Source organism: Cynocephalus volans, chromosome 3 (assembly GCF_027409185.1).
Source record: "Cynocephalus volans isolate mCynVol1 chromosome 3, mCynVol1.pri, whole genome shotgun sequence".
NCBI lineage: Eukaryota > Metazoa > Chordata > Mammalia > Dermoptera > Cynocephalidae > Cynocephalus > Cynocephalus volans.
In genome coordinates this window covers 136,092,249-136,115,468 of record NC_084462.1, presented here as the reverse complement: position 1 = coordinate 136,115,468, position 23,220 = coordinate 136,092,249, and the positions used below count along the sequence as shown (strand labels likewise).

At 35.9% G+C, this 23,220-nt stretch overlaps 1 protein-coding gene across 6 annotated transcripts in view; it reads left to right on the top strand.

Annotated features, from left to right (window-relative positions):
- FERMT2 (FERM domain containing kindlin 2) overlaps positions 1 to 23,220 on the top strand; it is a 78,125-nt gene that overhangs the window by 15,593 nt on the left and 39,312 nt on the right. For all 6 annotated transcript variants that reach the window (XM_063090245.1, XM_063090246.1, XM_063090243.1 and 3 more), the window contains exon 3: positions 14,466 to 14,699. In XM_063090245.1, coding sequence (XP_062946315.1) covers positions 14,466 to 14,699 — 234 coding nt within the window. The remainder of the gene's footprint in view (positions 1 to 14,465; positions 14,700 to 23,220) is intronic.

Sequence of the window (23,220 nt, the reverse complement as noted above, 5' to 3'; positions counted from 1 at the left end):
CAGTGACCAGTCATATCACTTATTTCAAAGTCTGTCTGAGATTGATCACTATGCATCTGTTATACAGTTCACACAGACAACAAAGTGTGCAGTCGTATGCCTTCTTGTTCCCCAGTGACAAACTCCTGGTATTGTTACAAAAATAAATAATTGAAAGAGGGAATTGACCAAAAAAGTTAAAAGTATGGCAAAGAAACAAAAAGAGACGATGCAGGAAGTGAAGTTTGAACCAAACATAAATGGAGTTGTAGAGGAGATAGTTCACCGTGGGAATGTGGATACCTTTGCTACTAGAGAGACTCTAGATATGCAGCCATAGGAATTTTGTGAAGGTGAACTTACATAAATGAAGAAAGTGGCGTGACAAAAAGGATGAAGATGTCCCAGAGGAGGTGACATCAGCAAAAAAGACTGCATATTAAAGGAGCTCTTAGTGATATTTCATAACATTGAAAGTGCGAAGGATAAAATTTTGGAAGTTGATCCAAACTTAGAAAGGAGTATGACAATTTGCCACAGCATAAAAGGTGTTTGCTTTGCATCATAAGTTATACAAGAAGTCAAGTACAATTTAAACTACTCTTAATACGTTTTTACAAAGAAATGTAACATTGTCAGTGTTTTTAATGTTGTAGGTTACAGTGCATTAAATAAACATGAGTTTTACTACTTTTTGTTTCCATATATACAAGAGTACTTCAAAAAGCTCATGGAAGGATTCATATTATCTTTTAATTCTAATTTTTCACGAACTTTTTGAACTACCCTTGTATATCTATAATTGACAGTAAGAGTTTTTAATGTTTGACAAAAACTTTTGTCAGGGGCTGGCCAGTTTGGATAGAACATGGTGCTAAAAACACCAAGGGTTTGATCCCTGTACTGGCCAGCCGCCCGCCACCTCCAAAAAAAAACAGAACAAAACTCTTGTCATGAAACAATTATAATTTTTCAGTTGATTATTAAGATTGCTTACACAATATTTATTGGTTTAATTCCATGTGCCAGGCCCTAGGCTCTGCCTTTGAGATATAGAATGATAAAACCAGACACTCTTAATCTAGTGGGGATGTTAGTTACATAAAATAAATTATAATGAAGTGTGATATTTTATTCAGAGTGCTAAGGTGTACCTCATTGCTTTGACAAGAGGGTCAGCGAAGATTCAGAGATGGTAATAATTGAGCTTGTGCAGGATTTTGCCAGTTTGATAAAGGGAAATGTGTCAGATCAAAGAAACCCAAAACACCAATTTGGTCCATAAACTAGGCCAGAGCATGAGCTGCCACCTGGAGATGGTGAGAGGCCCTGGGCAAAGGCAACATGGCACACAGATTATTAAGATTCGTGTAATCTATTAAGGGGTTGTAAGAAACTTCAGCAACAGTGAGACCTGGAAAGTTTTTAAGTAGAGCAGTAAAATGATCAAATTTGCTTTTAAAAGGTAACTCTGATAAGTGTTGTTAAAAATGGGTTTATAGTAGTCCAGACTAGAGATGTTGAGGACCTGAAATGAGGCAGTGCAAAAGGAGAGGAAGAGACATATTAACAGCTGCTTAAGAGGTAGCCTCCATAGTATTTGGATGGAAAGAAAAACGGAGGGAAAGGAAGAAGTAAAATACAACTTGGAGAGAGATACCCAATTTCAAAGATGTAAATATTAGGTTAATGTAATTACTATTTTATGATCCTGGTATAGTCTTTCCTTAATTTGCTGGATGGGGTGGAGTTGAGTGGGGCCAGTATTATGAAATATTTGCATGCTTCATTGCCAGTGTTTATTTTTTGCATTTTATTGATTAATTATAACTCCATGAGGGAGAATAAGATTCAGCAGAGTTCAAACATATATGTCAAGTATTGGAGCTTTTTTATTTTTAAGCTTCCTTTTCCTGTTTTTCATAGTTCTAGAAAATCAGGAATATGCTTATTTCTGGTATACTGATAGCCATATCATAAAAACTTCAATTAAATCCTGGATGATAGTGTTGTAGATTGCACTGTTGAGAATTCTGTTCCTTTAGAATAAGGAGTAGATTTAGAAGGGAGGGTTGTCTTTCTAGAATAAAATTAAGATAATTTAAGAATTTACTTCTGGTGTTTCTTTCTAGAATAACCTGATTACCAATGAACTGTCTTAAACAAGGAAGAGAGGAATGACTTGGAAGTTATTCCAATTATTTTTAGACAATTGAGTATTCATTTTATATTAATATAAATCTAATTTCTAATATAAAACCAAAAGTAGTTACATTAAATTTTTTTCTAAAGTGCTTCTTTGCATTGGTAGTTGTTTGTGTTTCTCTTTCATTTGTTTTAAAGTCAGTTTAATTTCACTTATTAGTATATGCATTCTTCAAATAGCTGCTAACCATAACTTTTTTATAGTTTTATTGTCTGTAATTGCTCTTATTAAATCAGTTAAAGACATACGTAATAAAAATGTTTCTTCACATTTTATGTCTTGGTAATAAACTGGTGGGACTTGTGTGGTGTTGGCTGGTTCTAGGAAGGGTCTTCAGCCCCTTCCTCACTTGAATTACAATTTCCATGGTCCAGACCTAAATTTTGGGGTGTAATACCTCCTTATCTTTCTTAGAATGTATCTCAAATTGATTAGCTTCTTGGTGATGAACTGCTGAGTGTATGGTAGGGGAGGGGCTTGTTATATATTAATGAATTGACATTCCAAGGTATGGATAGTGTCAGAACAGAAGTGAATTGGTTTGAGTGATTATTTCATTGTAGCTTTAGAAGACCCTAATGAAATGGCTCCACCCAACAATATCAGTCTCTGGTGACAAGGTTTCTCTGTGTCTGGGAGCAGAGCTAGGTGAACATGTGAACCCATTTTTTCATGTTGACTATTTCTATTCAGTTTACATATCAGTTAGATTTCTATGAGAACTGGATTCTGGTCTCAGCTCTGACACTGACGAACTGCAGGGTCTCAGGCAAGCCACATCTTCACTGGACCTGGTTTTGTTTTCCATAGGAAGAGTTTAGATTGGGTTGAATTCTGAGGACCTGTTTAGTTCCTAGTTTAGATGAGTCTCATAGCATTCCTATTCTGACAGGCGAAAGGTACAAATTAAGCAAGTTGCAGTAAGATCGGGTGATGTCAGCCTTATGAATAGTTTGTTGGAACTCTCAACAGAATTTTACTTTCTGCTGCAGCCCTTTGTCATCGGGGTTGTTTGAAATCTACCCCACAGTATTCCTCCTACCTATGTCAGGTCACTTGGCTCTGAGGTAGAAAAGGCAGGTGCCAAGTTAAGGAATGGAAAGAAGTCTTGATGTGAAACATATCTCACTTTTTTCTTCTCGTTGCTCATTGGTCCTCCTGGCAAGACCTGGAATTTCCAGGCTTTATTTAATAATCTTCTTACCTCCTTGTAGATGTCCAATTTATCTTCTTTCTCACTCCTGAATATCTATTTCCTATAAGAAATGTGCAGGAAAATCAGCGTTTTACTTTACTGTGAAATGTAAATGAATCTTAAGACATTAGTCTTTTGTCCTCAAATTCAGTATACCCAAACTTGCTTCTCTTCTGAATTACTTTATCTTGGTTAATGGACTGTAATCTAAGAGTGCCACCTCTGAAGTCACACTGATCTGGATTCAGATCCTAACTGCTGTGTATACTAGCTTTATGACCTTTGGCCAAATTATTTACTTCTCTGTCCTTTGGTTTTCTCTTCTATAAAACAGGGATATAGTAGTAGTTAACTCTTAGCATTTTGGGGAGAATTAAATGAGAATATGTTAAGTGCTTGATATATACTAATGGCCAATAAGCAAATCTTAGTGCTATTATTATCATCTGTTTAATTATCAAGCTAGGAACTTTCTAGCTTTCCTTTTTGCCTTCCAGCTATCCTGTCTCATCTGTAATCAGTATCATTGAGACTCATGATTCTAACTCTATGTACCTCATATTTGGCATTGCAGTATATTTCTTGCTGCCAGAGTCTCCCCTTTGGAATTCGCTCTCCATATTCCCATCATAATTATGTTTACAGAACAATGTAATTGAAAGCCTCCATTGTTTATAGGACCGTTTCTCTTAGCACATTTGAACTCCCCCATCTTTTAAGACACAGGTAAAATGCCACCTCTTCTTCAGAGCCTAATCAGTCTTTCACATTTAAAGTCGGTTACCTCTGTGACATTGTGGAGGTTTTTTTTTTTTTATCTTTTTAGCTCATTTTACTTGTCTGTTTCTCACTTAGACTGTAAGTGCCTCTGGCATGGGAATTCTTGCTTACTAAGGTTTGTACTACATACCTAGCTTAGTGCCTGACATATGATAAGGTCTTGGAAAATGTTTAATCGACTTTTATGTACCTGAAGAGCAACACTCTTCATCTGTTTGCCTCCTCTTTCTCTTTTTGAAGATCCAAGTGACCGAAGCGATGAGAAGAAGAGGGCACATCCTAAAAGCATGGGGCGAGGGGAGGGAAGCCCTGTGATTTTCAATTCTGAAATTAAAAGAGGAGTTTGGGAGGAGAGAGACCTAAAGGGGTGAAAGTAAGGAATTCTTAAGAACAAAAGATTATGTGATTGAATACTGAGATTAATATTTTATGTCTATTGCATTTAAATAAATATTAGGGATAGCATTATAGAGTCATTTAAAAAACTTATTTAAGCATTAATTTTACTCTTAAATCCTGTCCTTATACGTGATTGGCAATATAACCTCACTAGAAACATTTGAAGGGTTGTATATTTGTTTCAAGGATTCGTAAAGAAAGCAAGCCAAACTCTTTTCTGTTGTCATTAGCTTAGTGGAGGAAAGAAATCCTGGCTCAAGGCAACAAATTGTAGGTGGGAAAGAGGAAATAGGTTAGTTCCTGGAGTTTGTGGAAAGATGTCTAGGTAGTAGCCAAGTGCCCTACAGTTCCATATTTAGCAAGAAGCTTTTGTCTCCCTCATAAGTTATCAGCAATATTCCTTTTCTTCTGCCTTCCAACCCACATTCTGCAGGTGTCACTGGTAGCAGTTTTCCTTACATATTAAACCAAAACATTGACCATATATTCTACAAATAACCTTATGATATGATGATTACTATAGCATAATATTGCTAGTAATATACTTTTGGTTATTTTTGGTTGGGTAATTTATAGTCTGATTTGAAACCTAACTGTTACTTTATAATATTTCTCTGTGGTGAATCTGAATTCTAAGACTTCACATGATGAACTTTTGGAACATAATCATTTTACACAATAGACACTGTCTTGAGCAAAGGAATTTATCCTTTTTAGAAGATGTGAGAAAGAAGATGAAGTCAATTTCAGTTTGGTTTCCCATGTCTAGGGTCATTGCTACCATTCTTGTCGTTACTGTGGAAATATGTTTTAATTCTGAAGTTGAAGATAAAATGGACAAACATATAACTAAATTAATAAATCTTATATATTATTTTTCGTGATGGTTTAAAAATAAGTTCCTTAGGGCCGGCCCGTGGCTCACTCGGGAGAGTGCGGTGCTGATAACACCAAGGCCCCGGGTTCGGATCCCATATACGGATGGCCGGTTCGCTCACTGGCTAAGCGTGGTGCTGACAACACCAAGTCAAGGGTTAAGATCCCCTTACCGGTCATCTTTTTAAAAAAAAAAAAATAAGTTCCTTAGTGGTATTAATGTTTTCTTGGAATAATGAGGTATCTTTAAATTTTTCAAAATAACGATTCATTCAATTATCAAATATTTGTTGCATGCACAACACTGTGCTAGGTGCTAAAAATAAAATGATGATCAAAATAGACATTTTCCCTGTCTTCTTGGATAGGGTTTATAATCTAGTAGGGAAGAAAGACAGCCCCTCTTCACCCTCAATGAGCAGTAAGCAATATGAATACAAATTTTGATAAGTGATGTCACACTGTACTGAAATAGAGAATAATGGAAGGACATAGGACATTGAAGGGCTTGTTTTAGATAGGTTAGTTAAGAAAGGCTTCTCTGAGAATATGGAATTTAAGCTAAAATTGGAAAGATGAGAGGGAATCAGACATTTCAAGAGTGAAGTAGCATGTACAAGGGCACTGAGGCTGGAAAGAGCTTACTTGCTAGATTTTAAAACTAAAAGAAGGCCCATGTGGTTGGAGCAGAGGAAGAGCAGCACAGGATAAGTTTGGAGGAGCAGACAGGTCATATTGTGTGGGGCTGTGTAAGTGCAGTTGGAACCTGTTGAAAAGATTTTTGGTTGGGGAATGCATGGAAGTGCTGAATAGATCACTCTGGCTGTTGTGTGGAATGTGCTGAGTGAAATCAAGGAGACCAGTTAGGAGGCCATTATAGTAGTCAGTGAAGAGATGATGGTGGCCTGAAATGGGAAGGTGCCAGTGGAGACTAAAGTGGAGATTTTTGGAGGTGGAATTGGCAGAGCTTGCTGATAAATGGAGGCAATGAGGGAAAGAGAAAAGCCATGACTTACAGATTCTTGGCTTGAGAAACTGGATTGATGGTTGGTGCTGTTTAATAACAGCAGGGATGGGGGAAAATTCAGTTACGTTTTAGATATACTAGGTTTGAGATAGATATCTGTGAGACATCCAGATGGAGATGTCAGATAGGCAGTATGATGTATAAGCTGGCACTCTGAGCAGATATATAATTTGTTTCTGGAGACATAAATTAGGAAAGTAAGTGTATAGGTGTCATTAGAAGCTGTGAGAATGGATGAGGTACCTAGAGAGCTAATGTAAGGAGAGAAGTGCATGCTTCCTAGAAGAGGGGAAGGACAGCAGAACATTGGTAGTAGGATTAGTTTTAAATAGATAGGAAGGGAGACACTTCTTTCATCATAACACAGAGACATCTGGGTACAAATTCAAGAAGGTTTGTAGATTTGGTTGGGGTGAAATAGTTCCAATTTGATGGCTTTTGTATTTTCTGCAGGAGAATCCGTGGTTGTCTACTGAGAAGGGGGAGGATTCTCAGAAGTTTGAGGAGGGTTGAGATGCTTGAAATACAGTGGTGGACAGAAGAAACATAGTAGGATTACCCAGGTGTGTCTTAGACCCTGTTGACCATAAATTTATAGTAATTGTTTTAATCTGCCTGCTTGTGAAATGAATGAGGGAAAGTCCTCCAGGTTTGATAGATGAGAGACTAGGTGGTACAGGTAAGTGGTGGGAGGGGGTAGTATGAAAGTCTTATTTTGGAAGGCAGGAAAATGGCCTATGATGTTATCTGGGCTGCTCCGTCTGCATGGCTTTCTTGCAACAGTGTTAGAACCAGCTGCTTAGTAACTTTGTTACTAACACACTAAGATTGTAGTGTTCTTTACCATCAGTAAGGACCAGCTAAACCCTTGAATAGGGCAACAGTTATCTCATTTGAGGTTCAAGAGGACCCTGAAACAAAAAGAAACAGCAGAAAATGTTACAGTATTAGAATACAGAAATACATAATTACCAAAAATAAGGCATGTACCCAGAAAGTTTCTCTGTACTTATAAATGAAAATGAAATGTTATCTTATCAAAGATTATCTAATATAATATAAACTTTGACTCTGGTTTATGGAAGTGTGAGGATGCTAAACAAATTTTTCATTTCTTTCCTGAATGAATACTTAAAAAATTTACAGCTAGAAATTTATGCCACTACAAGTAGCATCTTATCTCCTCTTCATTCCAGATTCTTACTAATAAGAGTTATTTATTTTTAAAATGTGGTTACTTAAGGTAAGAAAAAATAAATGATTTGATTAAACTTGCTATTTAGCATTTTCTTGACATTTCAAACAATTTAAACTTTTAAACAAGAAAGCAAGTAATTGCATTTTAGAAGTCGGTATCAAAATAGTTCAATAGGAATTGGTGATCCTATTAGGAAAAGATTAAATAGGGTGGCTTCAATAGTGTATTCCTTTCTCCGTGCTGTTTTCTAGAGTGTAAGCTGGCTGCAAGTGAATAAAGGGGGCATAATATTTTCTTTATAGCAAAAAGCTTTAACATTTTTCTTTGCTTTTCTTTTGTGACTTACAGACTGGGTGAATGCTGTAATTCGAAAGCCATTTATTTGAATAAACAGTATTTGTATATTCAGCCTCCGATGATGAAATCCTAAGCCTTCTGTTCCTTATATCACACAGGTGGTATCTTTGTAAAATAAATATATGACCACTTCCTGAATTTGAGGAGCATTCTGTTACAGTCAAGGGAGGAAATTTTTATTGTTATTGTTTTAGTGATTTGCAATTTTAATGATATGAGTTTGAGTGCCTGTCAGATGTTGTTATGTGCAACAGAATACAGCATGATAGGATCTGTTAAATAAGGGAGGAAACACAGAAATAATCCAGAATCCTGGCAAACTGTTTTAAAGAGTTCACATACTTTACTAAAATTTATTATAGAAGTAAGTAAGACCTTTGCTGGGTATATTAAACTATGAGTTTTTGACTTCTAACGAATTACTAAACAGGCCAAATTTATAAATAAATTATGAAATCCCTTCTTTTTTCTCCCCAAGAAGGAAATAAATAACTTTATAATAGTACAACTCCCACCCCTCCCGACTTAGTCTTTCTTTCTGAAAAAGCTTGTATTTATGGTAGGTTGCTTCTGAAAATCTAAAATCAAAATTTTATTTTTATTTATTTATTTATTTTTGCTGGCTGAGACAGGGATTGAACCTTGGACCTCAGGGTTGTCAGCATCATGGTCTAACTAACTGAGCTAACTGGCTAGCTTAAAATCAACATTTTAAAAATACAATATACCAAATAAAATAAAGTTGCACTTTACCTGGAGGAGATCTGAAAAACATGACATTGGAGAAATTGGCTGTCAGCATGTTTTTAAGCATGGTCTTCCCCTTGAATAGTTTTATAATGCTGATGAATGAGTTTACACTGGTGATGCTAGCTAACTCCTGCTATGGCAAGGAGTTGAACTGATTATTCGTGTGTGTGTGTGTGTGTGTGTATTTGTATTTGTGTTACATTCAGTTATCTAATGTTATGTTTGAAACACCAAGCCTGAAACACCAATACCTTCCATTCTGAAAAGCTGAAACGTTTGTTTAGAACATGGTCGGGGGCCAAGATTAGGACATGAAAGGAAGGTAGTACATACGGAAAATTATTCTAAAGCTCTTGATTATGCAAGTGCAGGGAATTTCAATAGCTTTTCCTTTATGGATCCTAAAACCACATACACAAAATAAACCATTATTTTACTAATCCAATATCATTTTCTTTTGCTTGTCATTATTTATCTATTTATAATTATTTGTAGAGGCCCTTTCCTTTTAAAGTCTTGATGTTTTAACTGGAGGACTACTTAAATGTGTGTTGATATCTGAAATCTATTCTGCACATAGTGGGTTATACAAGTTATAGTTGCGTAGGTGTTATAGTTTAGCACACTACCATAGAAACAAGTTATGCTCTGATATACTAGATAACTTAAATGCTTTCAAGAGCTATTGCATTGAGATAATACTACTCCACACATGCACACACCCACATACAGTTTGTTTAGTTAAGTGCTTTTTGACATGCAGTTGGCTCTTACACTTGCCTAGGTGAGGGCTTCTCAATTGGTGTACTTCACAGTTGGTGCTTCTCAGTTTTTCTCAGGATTTTGCTCAAAATATAAAACTTGTTTTGCTGCTAATTAATAAAATAGATAAATTCTTGTGATATCCTGAGTAGAGCCAATTGTGGGACTCATTGTGAAGATATTGTTAGTTTCTAAATAAGATACATAGTATAACATTACCTTGCCTATTTAAGAGAGCTCAGTCAAATCTCTAAAAAGTTTTGAAGTGACACTGTGCTGAGACAAATTAAAGAATAATCATAATTATAAATGTGTTTTATCATTTCAATCACTGTTTAAATAATGCTGTGATAGCTTTCTGTTCTACTCCTTTGGACCTGCTATCCCTTTTCTATCTACCATCCATTATTCTGCTCCTCATTATACCAAAATGTCCAAAAAAAGTTGTCTATATTTCTTATTTCTACTTGCTCACCACCCAACCATTGTAATTCAAACTTTTGTCCTTTCCACTCTCACGTTAATTTCTTGCACAGTTTCTCAGTTTCAGTCTTGCGTAACACCATCACCTTAGTTCTTCAAAATTATTAGGGATGATTTTGAAACATAAATTACCCCTGCTTAAAACCAATGTCCAGATCCACACTACAGATTCTGATTTATTTGGTTTGAGAGACATCATCAAGATGACAGAGGAGGAGATACCAGCCTTCATCCTCTCACAAAAAATAAATATAGACAGCTGTCCACAAACTAGAGTAGCCCTGGTTTGGGGCGGGTTCAGGCATCAGTATTTTTAAAAAGCTTCTCAGATACTTCCAATACCAATCAGGCTGAAAACTGCTGCTCCAGTGGCTTCTCTCATATTCGTGATAAAATATTAACAGCTTACCATGACTTACAAGGCTTCTGCCTGGCTCTGGTGCCATCTGCTACTGATCTCTTCACTTCCTCCACTTAGTCACATTGGCTTCCTTCAGAGATGCTGGAACTTTTTGTTCACCATTATATCTAGCACTACAACAGTGCCTTCTTGCACATAGTTGGTGTTCAACAGGTATTTGTTGAATTAATGAATATTTTTATAGATGCCATTTGATGTTCTTATTCTGTCATAGTAATTACTTATACTTGTTGTAGTGATTGATTAATGCTGACTAGGTTGGTAGTATGTTGAGTTTTCAAGAATGCTATCAAAAAGTCTATTATTTGAACATATGTAACAAGCTCCCCCAGCCCAACCTGTCCATCTTCCAACATTGTCTACTACTATGCTGTCAGAATGCCTGCTTGTCTGTTTTTGTCTCGTAGCAAGGGCACTATTGATACTTGTGATTTTTTTTTTCTGGTGTCTTATTTCTGCTTTCATTTTTTGTGTTTTTTTCTTTCCTATATTGTTACTTACCCACTATTTTCTATGGGTTAAAAAAGATTGGTCTTACCAGTGTTGCCAGTCAGTAAGAGAGCTTCTTTCCTTCTGCAGGCAAACAGACCACTCATAGGGCATCTACTATGTAATCTTTGGATCACGTTCCCTTCTTGTCTACGTTAATACTTGCTGGATGCATGTAGGCTGAAACTTTGGTGAAAAGCCATGGTGGAATTGATGGGGAGTATCAGGTTTTAAAGGGAAAGATGGGCATCAAGGGACATAGGTGTTTCTGATGTCAGAGTTTGAAACCTTATTGATGGAGAGTTGAGATTTTATTGCATCATTATCTGATGAAGTGCATGATAACTTGCTTACAGCAGGGGCCGGCAAAGTTTTTTTGTAGTTTAGAAAGTAGGTATTTTGGGCTTTGTGGGCCATAAGGTCTCTGTCATGTCTACTCTACTCTTATGTTGTAGTACAGAAACTGTCATATACAGTATGTGAACAGATAAAGTATTTATGGACATTGAAGTTTGAGTTTTATATAAAATACAACTCTCCTTTTGAATACTCCCTTCCCTGCCAACCACTTAAAAATATAAAAACTGTTTTTAGCTAGTGGGCCATACAAAGAAAGGCAGAAGGCAGGATTTGGTCCTTGGGCCATTCATATAGTTGCCAACTCCGGCTTACAGAAATGGCATCCATTTATGTAGTTTTCACTTGAGAAGTTCAATTCTTGACCAGTAGTCCTTTTCACACAGCACATTGTAGAAACTGCCTTTATTTTTATTTTTTTTTTATTTTTTAAAAGATGACTGGTAAGGGGATCTTAACCCTTGATTTGGTGTTGTCAGCACCACACTCTCCCAAGTGAGCTAACCGGCCATCCCTATATAGGGACCTGAACCTGTGGCCTTGGTGTTATCAACACCACACTCTTCCAAGTGAGCCACAGGCTGACCCTGAAACTGTCTTTAAATTTTGTGGTTGGTGGCAAATTTTCTTTTTATCAAAGCTAATATGTAATTTAGTCCAAAGAGGTCTTTATCAGGTTGGTATCTTTGCCTCCATGTTTTAGTACCTACTTCTGGGCCACATTGTTTGAGTCTGACATTTGTTATGTCTTCATAGCATTGATTCTGCCCTGCTACTACTATGAAACAGCTGCTTTTTTCACAAATAAGCATTTCTTTCAAGCTTATAAGAGATGCTGTTGAGGTCCCCTCCCCCACCTCACTTCACCTGCTGGTGGACAGATCCCCAACATGCCAGCAGCTTCTTTTCCCCAAGCACAGAGATCTCTGAGCTTGCTCTACCTGAGTGCAGAGTGACCAGCTGAGAAGGGCTAGGAATTTAATGGCTCCAGTAGCAACCCTCAACCAAGGAAGTGGAGAGACTCCAGCCTTCTTCTCTTTCCTTAGCAAGATAATTCTAAGGCATGCTGTACGTGATTCCTCTGAAGAACTGAACTCTAGTTGCCCACAGCAGTTAATGAACCCTTAACGGACCTTTCTCCCTCCTCTGCTTCACTTTCGCTAATCCCCTCAAGTGTGCTTCTTGGGATTCTCCTCTCCCCAAATAAGCTACTTGTACCCAAGTTCTTATCTCAGGGTTGCGTTTTGGAGGAACCCAAATGATATGTCAGTGCTTATGGACTGAGACTGACTGTTCTTACTATGCCAGTTCTTTCCCTCCCTTCTTCCCCCACTGGGAAAGTATATAATGTAGTTTCCTTAATGGTGGACATTGACACTAGATTACAGCAGAAGTGACTGCACAGAGGTGTAGGGAAGAAAGTACTGTGTACCTACCCATCTATAATTCAGTTCAGCTCAGCCTTACTCTAGTTGATTGACATCATTCTCTGCAAAGTTTATCTTTTTCTGACCTTGGTTCTGTATTTCTGAGAAGAACAGAAACATATGTGACCAGTTATCTCATTGTATACAAAAAGGTCCTATCCTTGGTTGTCATCTGTGAGCCATACAGAATTTGCTATTTCCAGAAGTTAGTTGGCAATTTCTGTGCTGGAAATAATTTAAGATGAAATTATCAGGGTACTTATACACATAAAGTATCACAATTAGATGAATAGCTGTAAAATAGCAGTTACATGTATTTCTGTAGCCAAACTTCAAATAACATAATTGGCTGGACTTTTCCCAAAACAGAACAAATATTAAAATTTGAAAATGGCAGTATAATCACAAGTGGCTATAATTCTCCCATGAAAATGTACTTGTTAATTAAAAATTTTTTAATGTTTGGGGAATTGAAAGTCTCGTTTTACTTGTGATGAGTTTCTTCCACAATGAGAAATTCAATTATGTCAAATAAATTTCACTGTTTTAGAAGGGATTTCTAGGCACATCATCAATGTGGAAATTTGACTTTATTGCTTAGAGGTAGACCAGTTTTATTTTCTTTAAGTTCCAGACTAATATATGCAGTACACTTTTAAACATCTTAAACTTGATAAACTTTAAAGCTGTGATTATATTAAAATGAGCTTTATATCAGAAGCATGATGATAGTTTTAGTTTTTATTTGCATGAAAGTTATTCTGCAGGTTCTTTTTCCTCTTCTGGAAGGCTTTGGCTGTTGGTTTTTTTGGCACATCACTTCCCCCTTTTTTGGCACTTAATAAATTTAATGTATAATTAACATATAATTGATCCAAAAAGTGTTTACTTTTATTCCTACTTTAAAAACTAGCTGAAGTTGGATTTTATTGCTGCAAGCTTAATTGTTAGAATCTGTCTTATCTGGGAATAACCAAATCTTGTGTAATTTTTTTTCTCTTCTTTATTTCATCACATAAAGCTGTTAAATAGTTTAACAGATATTAACATTTTCTGTTATACTTGTACCAAAATATGTTCAGGGAAAAAAATTGGACAGTTATGACTCTGTAAGTTACTTTTCTTGGGATGTATTTGGGAAAGCATGTGTGGTTAGGATGTAGATTTTTTGTTTGTTTTTAGAGCTTTCTCTCAGGTTATAGAGTATTACTCGTGGGTGTTATTTTTTTCCATGCTCCTCTTCTTCACCTGGGAAATTGGTTTTTTTGTTCACTTTAGTTCCCCATCTTAACTTTTTACTTCCCCTTACCCACTTTTAACACATTTCTGCAACCTCACAAACCTCAGCCTTTTAACCTACTTTACCTTCAGAATATTATTGTCCATTTCTCAAGATTGAACTCAGAACCCACCAACTCACTTCCTCATTAATCCTTTGTATTCTAACACCCAGGATTCTGTTTGTTCTCTGATAGCAGAGAGTACTTATTCTGTCATCCATGTGTCCCAGTTTGTACTCGACTTAAGCATTAGTTACCCTGTGTATTCTGCCTGGGCTACCTTGTATACTGGCTTTTCAGGGTAGAGAAATGTGTTTTCTGAGCTGTTTGTATTTCTTTTTTGCCTATCACTGAATAGTCACTTAGTATTTAACTGTTGGTATTAAATAACCAATTATTTCATTTTCTGCTTTTAATTTCTCTCAAGGTAATCTTGGTGATTTTTAAGTGTTTATTTGTGTATCGTTTGTTTTGTACAGATGTGAAAAAAGATTGGTCTGACCATGCTCTCTGGTGGGAAAAGAAGAGAACTTGGCTTCTTAAGACACACTGGACCTTGGATAAGTATGGTATTCAGGCAGATGCTAAGCTGCAGTTCACCCCGCAGCACAAACTACTCCGCCTGCAACTTCCCAACATGAAGTATGTGAAGGTGAAAGTGAATTTCTCTGATAGAGTCTTCAAAGCTGTGTCTGACATCTGTAAGACTTTTAGTAAGTATTAGATAAATTCATTAAGGTATGAATTATACGATGTACATATGGCTGATTGGCATTTAGCTTATCTCACGGGGTAGGGATTGGGGTGAACTATCTATGTACGTGTGTGTGAAATTTTTACTTTATTCTTTGAAATTTTTTATATTAATTTAAGATAAAGATGTTTGGGTTAAGGTGGATCAGGAGGAGTCTAGTAGAGATTCTTTCCTTACTAGAATTATATCAGATATTTATTATTATGTAATACTTTATTCTGATGACTTTATTTTTATGGGGAGGGGAAGGAAACAGGCATTTTCAGAGGAATGTGGCTTTTGCAATGTTTCTTTCACATAAGTCACTATTTGATTTTAGTGATTCAGGCAGATTGTGTCACTTCCTTTGTTGAAGGCCTGACACAGCTCCTGAGGAAATGACTATGACTGTTGTCTTCCTTAAGCAGTCTATAATTTGAGCACTCTTCTAGTAATTCTATTTATGCTTTCTGAAATATGATGTGGATTACTTTCTAGCTGACCCAGTTATGTCATATGACAGGAAGTATTCAACCATCAAAGAAAATGTGAACTATTGTTATTACCAATAATACATAACTCTATTGTATTTATTCCTTTCTAAAAAAAATTCTTAAAGATACATTTAATGACTTTTTATATTTTAATTTCAAATCAACAAACTACAGTTTTTTATGTGTATGTCGTGTTTTAAAATTATACTAGTAATTCATGAATATATTCTGTTGTGAAAGAATCAAGGAATACAGACATAAATAGTAAACTCTTCCTCCCCATAAATAACCACTGTCAATAGTTTGGTGATTTTCTGTAAATTAATTTATCATTAATTGATTCATAATATTGGACTTTTGGATTTTTATAAATAGGACCATTTTATATGTATTTTTTACTCTAAAGTATCTTGGAAATTTTTCCATACGATATGTATACATGCTTTATTCTTTTAAACTGTTTCACAGTAATTCAGAGTATAGATATGCTATTAATTTACATCGATTTTCCTCTTAATGAGCATTTAGTTTGTTTCACTATTATAGCACATGTTGCAACAAGCTTTTTTTTTTTTTCCATATTATTGAAAGCATTTTAAAATTTTTCAGTTGGGATAGCTACAGGGCTTCTAGTGTTCCTTGTTAGTGTCAGTTCCTGTACTCACTGCTAGAGCCTATGGGCCAATGCTCCTCCTGTGCAGTCTCAAGCTTTAGCTGGAGATGGCACAGAGGGGCTGGGACTGCTTGCACCTTAACCCAGGGCCCTTCCTGCTCCTTATGTTTGTGGGCTGGAGTTTGGAGGAGTCTGGATCCTCTTCCATTTCTTGCATATGGTTAGGGCTGTGACTTCCTTTGACCTGTTGCAATACCAACTTTCTGACTTTCAAGAATTGCTTATCATTTTTGACCTTCTTATTGTATTTTTTCTTGTTTTCTAGTAATGTTAATAGATGCTCATCTTCTTGTCTCCCACAATTTTTAAATATCTGTTGCTATCATTTCAAGGGATTTGGGGTATGGAAAAGGATATAGATATAGTTACGGTTTTGGTCTAATGCCCCTGGAATCTTTTTTTTTTTTTTTTTTATGTGTAATGGGGTTTTTAAGAAAAAATTAACATGTAGAAAAGTACAAAGATTTATATGATAGTTATCTAGTTCCCATTATCTAGAATTAATAACTTGATATTTTGTCATTTTGTCAAACTTTAAGTCAAAGTAATGTATATAAAGTTCTTGAGTCTTATTCTTCTAACTTCCCGTTACAAAACAACTTCTGTCATAACTTTAGTGTGTACTCCTCCAAAACTTTAAAAATATACACATGCATGCATGTATGTCTGTATACATACCCATAAATGATAATGTTGTTGCCATTGCTGTACAGGTATTTGCGGGTATTTTCTTATACAGTTTTGTACATGTATGCAAGAATTTCTCTTGGGTATTTGCCTACAAGTTGAATTGCTGTGTTTTAAGTATACACATAATCTAGTTCAGAGTACTGTCAAATTACATTACAACCAGAACTGTGTAAAAACCCATTGCCTCAATTCCCCTAATACTTAATATTTTGTTTGCTTCTCTGAGTGAAGAAATAACAGTATTTCATTTTTAGTTTATAAAGTTAAAAGTTTTTATATTTTTATTGGGCATCTAAGTTTCTTCCTTTTTAAATTATCAGTGTGTGTCATTTTGTCCATCTTTAGAAAATTAATAAACTTTAGCTTTTAGAGCAGTTTGAGGTTCACAGGAAAATTGAGCAAAAGTATAGAGTTCCCATATACCTACTGGCCCCACACACACATAATCTTCCCCACTATCAAATTTTTGCACCAGAGTGGTACATTTGTTATAACCAGTGAACCTACATTGACGCATCATTACCACCTAAAGCCAGTGGTTTACATTAGGATTTACTCTTGGTGTTGTATGTTCTGTGAGTTTGGAAAAATGTATACTGACATGTACCCACCATTGTAGTCTTATACAGAATAGTTTGACTGTCTTTCTTTCTTTCTTTTAATTGCTAATGGATTTAAATTATGAATCCATGTGAAATTTTAATCAAGTGGAGCTTGGGAAATGGCCTGCCTAAATCATGCAGAGTGACAAGAACCAACCTAAGTGCCCTAACTGAGAGTTCTTTATACCTTACTATGACTCATACTCCCGTCTTGGCCACATGCTGTCATCATATCTCAGATTTTTTTTCTACAAAATATTTTATGCATTAGTCCTTTATTCCATACTCTAGAATAAGGTTAGATGTTGAGAAGATTTTCAAGTCATTACGCTAATATTATTTACTCCACCTTTCTAAATATACATGTAGTGGGTGTTTGTCTTTTAAAAATTATTATTATTATTATTATTATTATTATTATTACTATTTTTGACTGCCTTGCATCTGAACTTCTGGCCCTGTGTTTTAGAAGTTTCATACCTTATGAGTCATGGAGTGAGACAAAGCCCACCTCCCTCTACATCAACCAAAAAGTTCAGGTTATAGTTTCCTAACCCCCTCACAGCTAAGGTGCTGGCAGTTGGCCAGGCCTAGGTCACATGCTCATCAGAAAATTCTCCTAGGACTTTGAATCAGGAGCTAGTGACTGAAATAAGCCAGGACAACAAACAGTCCATTTTGGTGGCATAAATGGCAGCAACATCCAACTTCTAAGAAGGACATAGTAGCTATCCATAGTTCCAGTGCATTGAGAATACTGGCCTGTTTCACCCCTGGGTTCTCTTGTTATAATGTTAAAATTTTGCATTTGCAAAGTTTGAAATTTAGATTACAAAAAGATGTATGTCTATATTATCATTCCATTTATGTTTAAATATCTGCATAGAGGTACATTTATCTGGCCCATTACAGAAAACGTTTGCCAACCCATGAATTAAATTATTGGGAGACACTACTTTAGTGTTTTCAGTTCTTTCTTCTTAAAAAATGTTTAAATTTTATTTTTTATTAGCATGTTCACTATTACAAATCATACTTACTCTTTATGACGCTTATCCAATCTCTCCCCATCCCCCTTCCCCTCCTCCCTCTAATAAACATAGATTTGTTCTCTCTTTGTCATAGATTAACAACAGTTTCTCTGTTCAGTTTTTGCCTCTATTATCTGTCCAGTACTGAGAGAGGTGTGTTCAGGTCCCCTATTATTGTATAGCAGATGCTTCTTCTGTTACTCTGGAGTGTGCCTTGTGGAGAGAGAGGACCTCTTTTTTTTTTTTTTGGTCTCTGCCGGTGACTCTCCTTGTGTAAGTGCAGTCAAGTGTCTGGAGTGCCATCTGCACAGTGGATGTGACTACTTCTACAGCAACTAGCCTCTTTTGCAGCAGCCGTGGCAATAGCAGTGGCTATGTTGGGCTACCCGCATGGAAATGGTGTTTTGGGTGTGCTCTTTACCTAGTTGTGGCTGGACTTGGCATCCCCCTGCTCTGTGCCTCAGGACCCCAGCAGGGACCTGGGGCCAATTTTTAAATTTTAAAAATTTTTTCTAAATTTTTTTATCTAGTGGTTTTTCTTTTCCTTCCCCTCCCCTACCCTTTTCCTTCCCTTTCCTTTCCCTTCCCTTTCCTTTCCCTTCCCTTCCTTTCCTTTTTGTGCTGCTGGCTGGTACAGGGATCCTAGCCCATGACCTTGGGTTATAAGGCTGCACTCTAACCAGCCAAGCTAACCAGCCAGCCCTTAGTGATTTATTTTCTTTTCACCACTGGAAATTGAAAACTGGAGTGACGGTGTATAACTCTTCCCAAGAATTTTTTTTTTTTTTCTGTTAACTATTTTAGGTTACTTAATATTTAAGCCGAGTAATTGAATATTTCCCCCAATTAAAATGAATTCACTTGAGTACTGGTCACCATGATTTAATCAATTTAAGTTTCTTGTGTCTGTTTCTGTGGTTCTTGCTTACTATAAGAGCAGTAGAATTAAAACTAAGAAAGATGGGGGCATTTCTATTACTACCAAATATATTTTTACCTACAATTACCAAGTAATGTGGACAGTATGCCGACTACTGAAAAAGGACAGTGATGCAAGACCTGCAGAACGCCTTTTTATTTAAAGGGAAGTATCTAATTTTGCTGAATACTGACAGCCTTTCCTAGTTTTATTATTTGGCAAAAATTATCTTTCTTTTATAATTCAACTCTTAAGAAAATGCTTCTGTGTAATGATAATGAGTTTTAGTTGCATTTTCCTTTTTCTTTTTGAAAGAAACACTGTTAGCAAAGAATGCTAAGTTCCTTTATGTAACACTTATTATAGCACACAGGCTTAACAAATGAAGAGCTTTATTAAGAGAAAATGGGATTTTTTTCTCCCAATGTTTGACAGCTAATATAGAGCTACTGTAAAAAAATATATTCTGTGTTTAGAGCTTGTTAGCATTTTATATTATCAATAGGACATGTAGTTAGAGTCTTCCTGTTAGTGGAATTAGACATATACTAATTCATTCACATCTTTTCTCTTTCTGTTCTACCCTTTTAAAGAAGAATCTGTGTTTGATAGGGATAGAGAAATTGACAGTGCTGGTGAAACATAACTCAGGGTAACTGAAGCCCAGTTGTTTTAAACAAATTTTTTTAATGGTAAAAGTCATTTGATTTATGTAAGTTATGTTGTATATAAGGATTCTAATACAAAAAGTTTGTTTTAGTGGTAGCAATAAAGATTGATTTTTCTATAAAGATGAAATGAAGAATCACTTAAACTACTTTTTTATACCTTCAACCTATTTCTGTTTCTACCCGCAAGGAGAGATTATACTTTCTCTTAATTCTAAAAATTATTTACAGCTTTTTTGTTACTTTATTCCCAAACTATTTGTCTCTCTATGTATTTTGCCCTTTATTAGTTAAGAATGTTTTGGCTACAAGTAACAGAAATTCAAACTTAACAGTGCCTTAAACAAATAAGGGTCTACTTTTCCACATAAGAAGTTATATGAGACAACTAGAAGAAGTGGTTGCTGGAACTGGATTAGTTATTCAGTTTTGTCTCCAAGGACAGGCTCTTTACATCTCTCAGCTCCCCACCCTCAGCATGTGGGGTTCGTTGTTCTCATGTTTATAAGATGCCTCCTAGAGCTCCAGGCATATAGCTGCATTCAGCAGGCAGAGGATCTGCTGAGCTCTGTTCCCACACTTGTACCTTATCAATAAAGCATAAATGTCCCAAAAGCTCCCCTTACATCCCCACCATTGATCATATGGCTATCCTTAGCTGCAAGAGATACTGGAAAAACATGAATATATATTTAACTTTTCCAATTTCTTTGTACTAGAGGCAAGCAGGGAAAAAGAGGGTTGAGAAATGGCTGGTGAATTAGCCCATCTGCAGGTCTGCCACATGCCCCTTTCTTAAATGTGTAGTCAGTCAAACTGAGCAAAAGACCCAAAAGTTTAAAAAGACAAAGATTGAATGAAATTTTGATTAAAGAGAGCATCTAATGGCTTATATAAGCTATTTCCTTTAATTTTATTTATTTTTTGGCCAGCTTTATTAAGGTGTAATTTTAGGTAAAATAACCTTAAGGGTAAAAGTCAGTGTGTTTTAACTTATGTACCACCAGAGTGATATAGGGCAGTTTCATCACTCTAAAAATAAAATATTCCCATATGTCCCTCTGAAGGCAATCCCCTTTTCCTCTTCCAACCCCTGGCAACCCCTCATCTACCTTGTGTAACTACAGTTTTGCCTTTCTAAAATGTTATGTAAATGGAATCATATGGTATGTGGTCTTTTCTGTATGGCTTCTTCCACTTAGTATAATGCTTCTGACCTTCATCCATGTTACTGTGTGTATCAGTTCATTCCATCTTATTACAGGGTAGTATTCTATTACTTGGATATACCATAATGTGTTTATCCATTCACCAGTCTCAGGGCATTTGGGTTATTTCCGGTTTGGTGACATTATACATAAAGTTTCTATGACCGTTCACTTACAGGTTTTTGTAGGAATGTAGGTTTCATTGCTCTTGGGTAAATACCCATGAGTAGTATCCTGGGTCATATGATAAGTGGATGTTTAACCTTATAAGAAATAGTCTCATTCTTTTCCGAAGTAGCTGTACTATTTTGCATTCTGACTGGCAGTACTTAAGAGTTCCAGTTGCTCAATGCAGCATTCTTTGTTTGGGGTATTCCAGTGGATGTGGGATAGTATCTCCTTGTGGCTTCAATTTGCATTACCCTAGTGAGTAATGATGCTGAGCATCTTTTCATGTGCTTCATTGTCACCCATGTACCTTCTTTGGTGAGGTGTCTGTTTGAAACCTTTGCCCTCCTGTCTCCTTCTAAACTATGTTGGTTTTCATCTGATTGAGCTATAAGCATTCCTTGCACATTCAGGATTTGGAAACTTTATTGGGTATATGTTTTGCAGATGTTTTCTCACAATTTGTGGCTTACCTTTTCATTAACAGTGTTTTTAGAAGAGCAAAAGTTTTAATTTTTATGAAGACCAATTTATGATCTTTATTGTTTCATTTTTTTTTCTATTTTCCTCCTTTCTGTTGGATTAGGAGTTTTTAAATTTTGTTTATATGGTTATCTTTATCACTACCTGTTAGTTAGTAGCTATTACTACTTTTATTTTGTCTTTTTCATGGTTGTTCTAAAGTTTACAATATATGACTTTAACTTATCCACAGTCACATTCACACATAGTATAATCACCTTACATAAACATATAAAAATTTCGTGGAAAAACAGAATTAAAAAGTAAAACTTAAAAATATAAACTTTTTTTTGGCAGCTGGTTGGTGAGATGATCCAAAAACTTGACCTTGGAGTTGTAACATGAAATTCTGCTATTTGCAGCAGCATGGATGAACTTGAAGAAAATTATGTTATGTGAAATAAGCCAGGCACGGAAAAAGAAATACCACATGTTCTCATTCATATGTGGGAGCTTAAAAAAACAATCAGTTAAACAAATAAATAAAAATAAGTTGAAAGGAGAGAGAACTGTGGTTACTGGAGGCAGGAAAGGGGAGGGGGACAGTGAGAGGCTGGTTAATGGGCACAAAATTACAGCTAGATAGAAAAAGGATTCTTGCATTTTATACCCTGCTTGCTGTGGAACCCTATAGAGAGTTCCCAGAAGAAGGCCCTCACCAGGTGTATTCCCTGGACCTCGGACTCTCCAGCCTCAAAAACTGTAAGAAATAAATTCTGTTCCTTTGTAAATTAAAAAAGAAAAAAGTTCCACTGATGTTCAGTCAACTCAGGAATCTGTAATTAGCAATGATTACTGCATGTTACCAAATGACTAGAATAGGTCAAATGTTCACATCACAGAGAAATGATTGTTTTACAAATGATGATTATGCTAATTTCCCTGATTAGATTATCACACTTGTATACATGTATTGAAATATCACTCTGTACCCCATAATTATGTACAATCAATATGTTTCAAGAAAAACGTAATTTAAAAAATGCATAAACTTTATTTCTCAACATAAACTCCATCAAGTTCAAGACACCCTTGCAAGCAATGATACCAGCCGTTTAGTTCATCCCTAAAGAACCAAGGGTTCTGGGAATTTAACCATGTCAACACAGTCTTTTTTTATATTAACTGAAGAAAAGTGGTTGGCCTTTAAAGAATTTTTTAAGGTTAGGAAACAGGAAGTCAGAAGGAACCTAATCAGGACAGTAAGGTAGATGCCTAATAATTTCCCATCGAAACTCATGCAAAATTGTTCTTGTTTGATGAGTGGAATGGGTGGGAGGGTTGTGGTGGAGAAGGACTCTCTGATGAAGCTTTCCTGGTAATTTTTCTGCTGAAGCTTTGGCTAACTTTCTCAAAACATTCTCATAATAAGCAGATGTTGTCATTCTTTGGCCTTCAGAAAGTCAACAAACAAAATGCCTTGAGCATCCAAAAAAACTGTTGCCATGACCTTTGCTCTTTACCAGTCTACCTTTGTTTTGACTGGATCACTTCTACCTCTTGGTAGCCATGGCTTTGATTGTGCT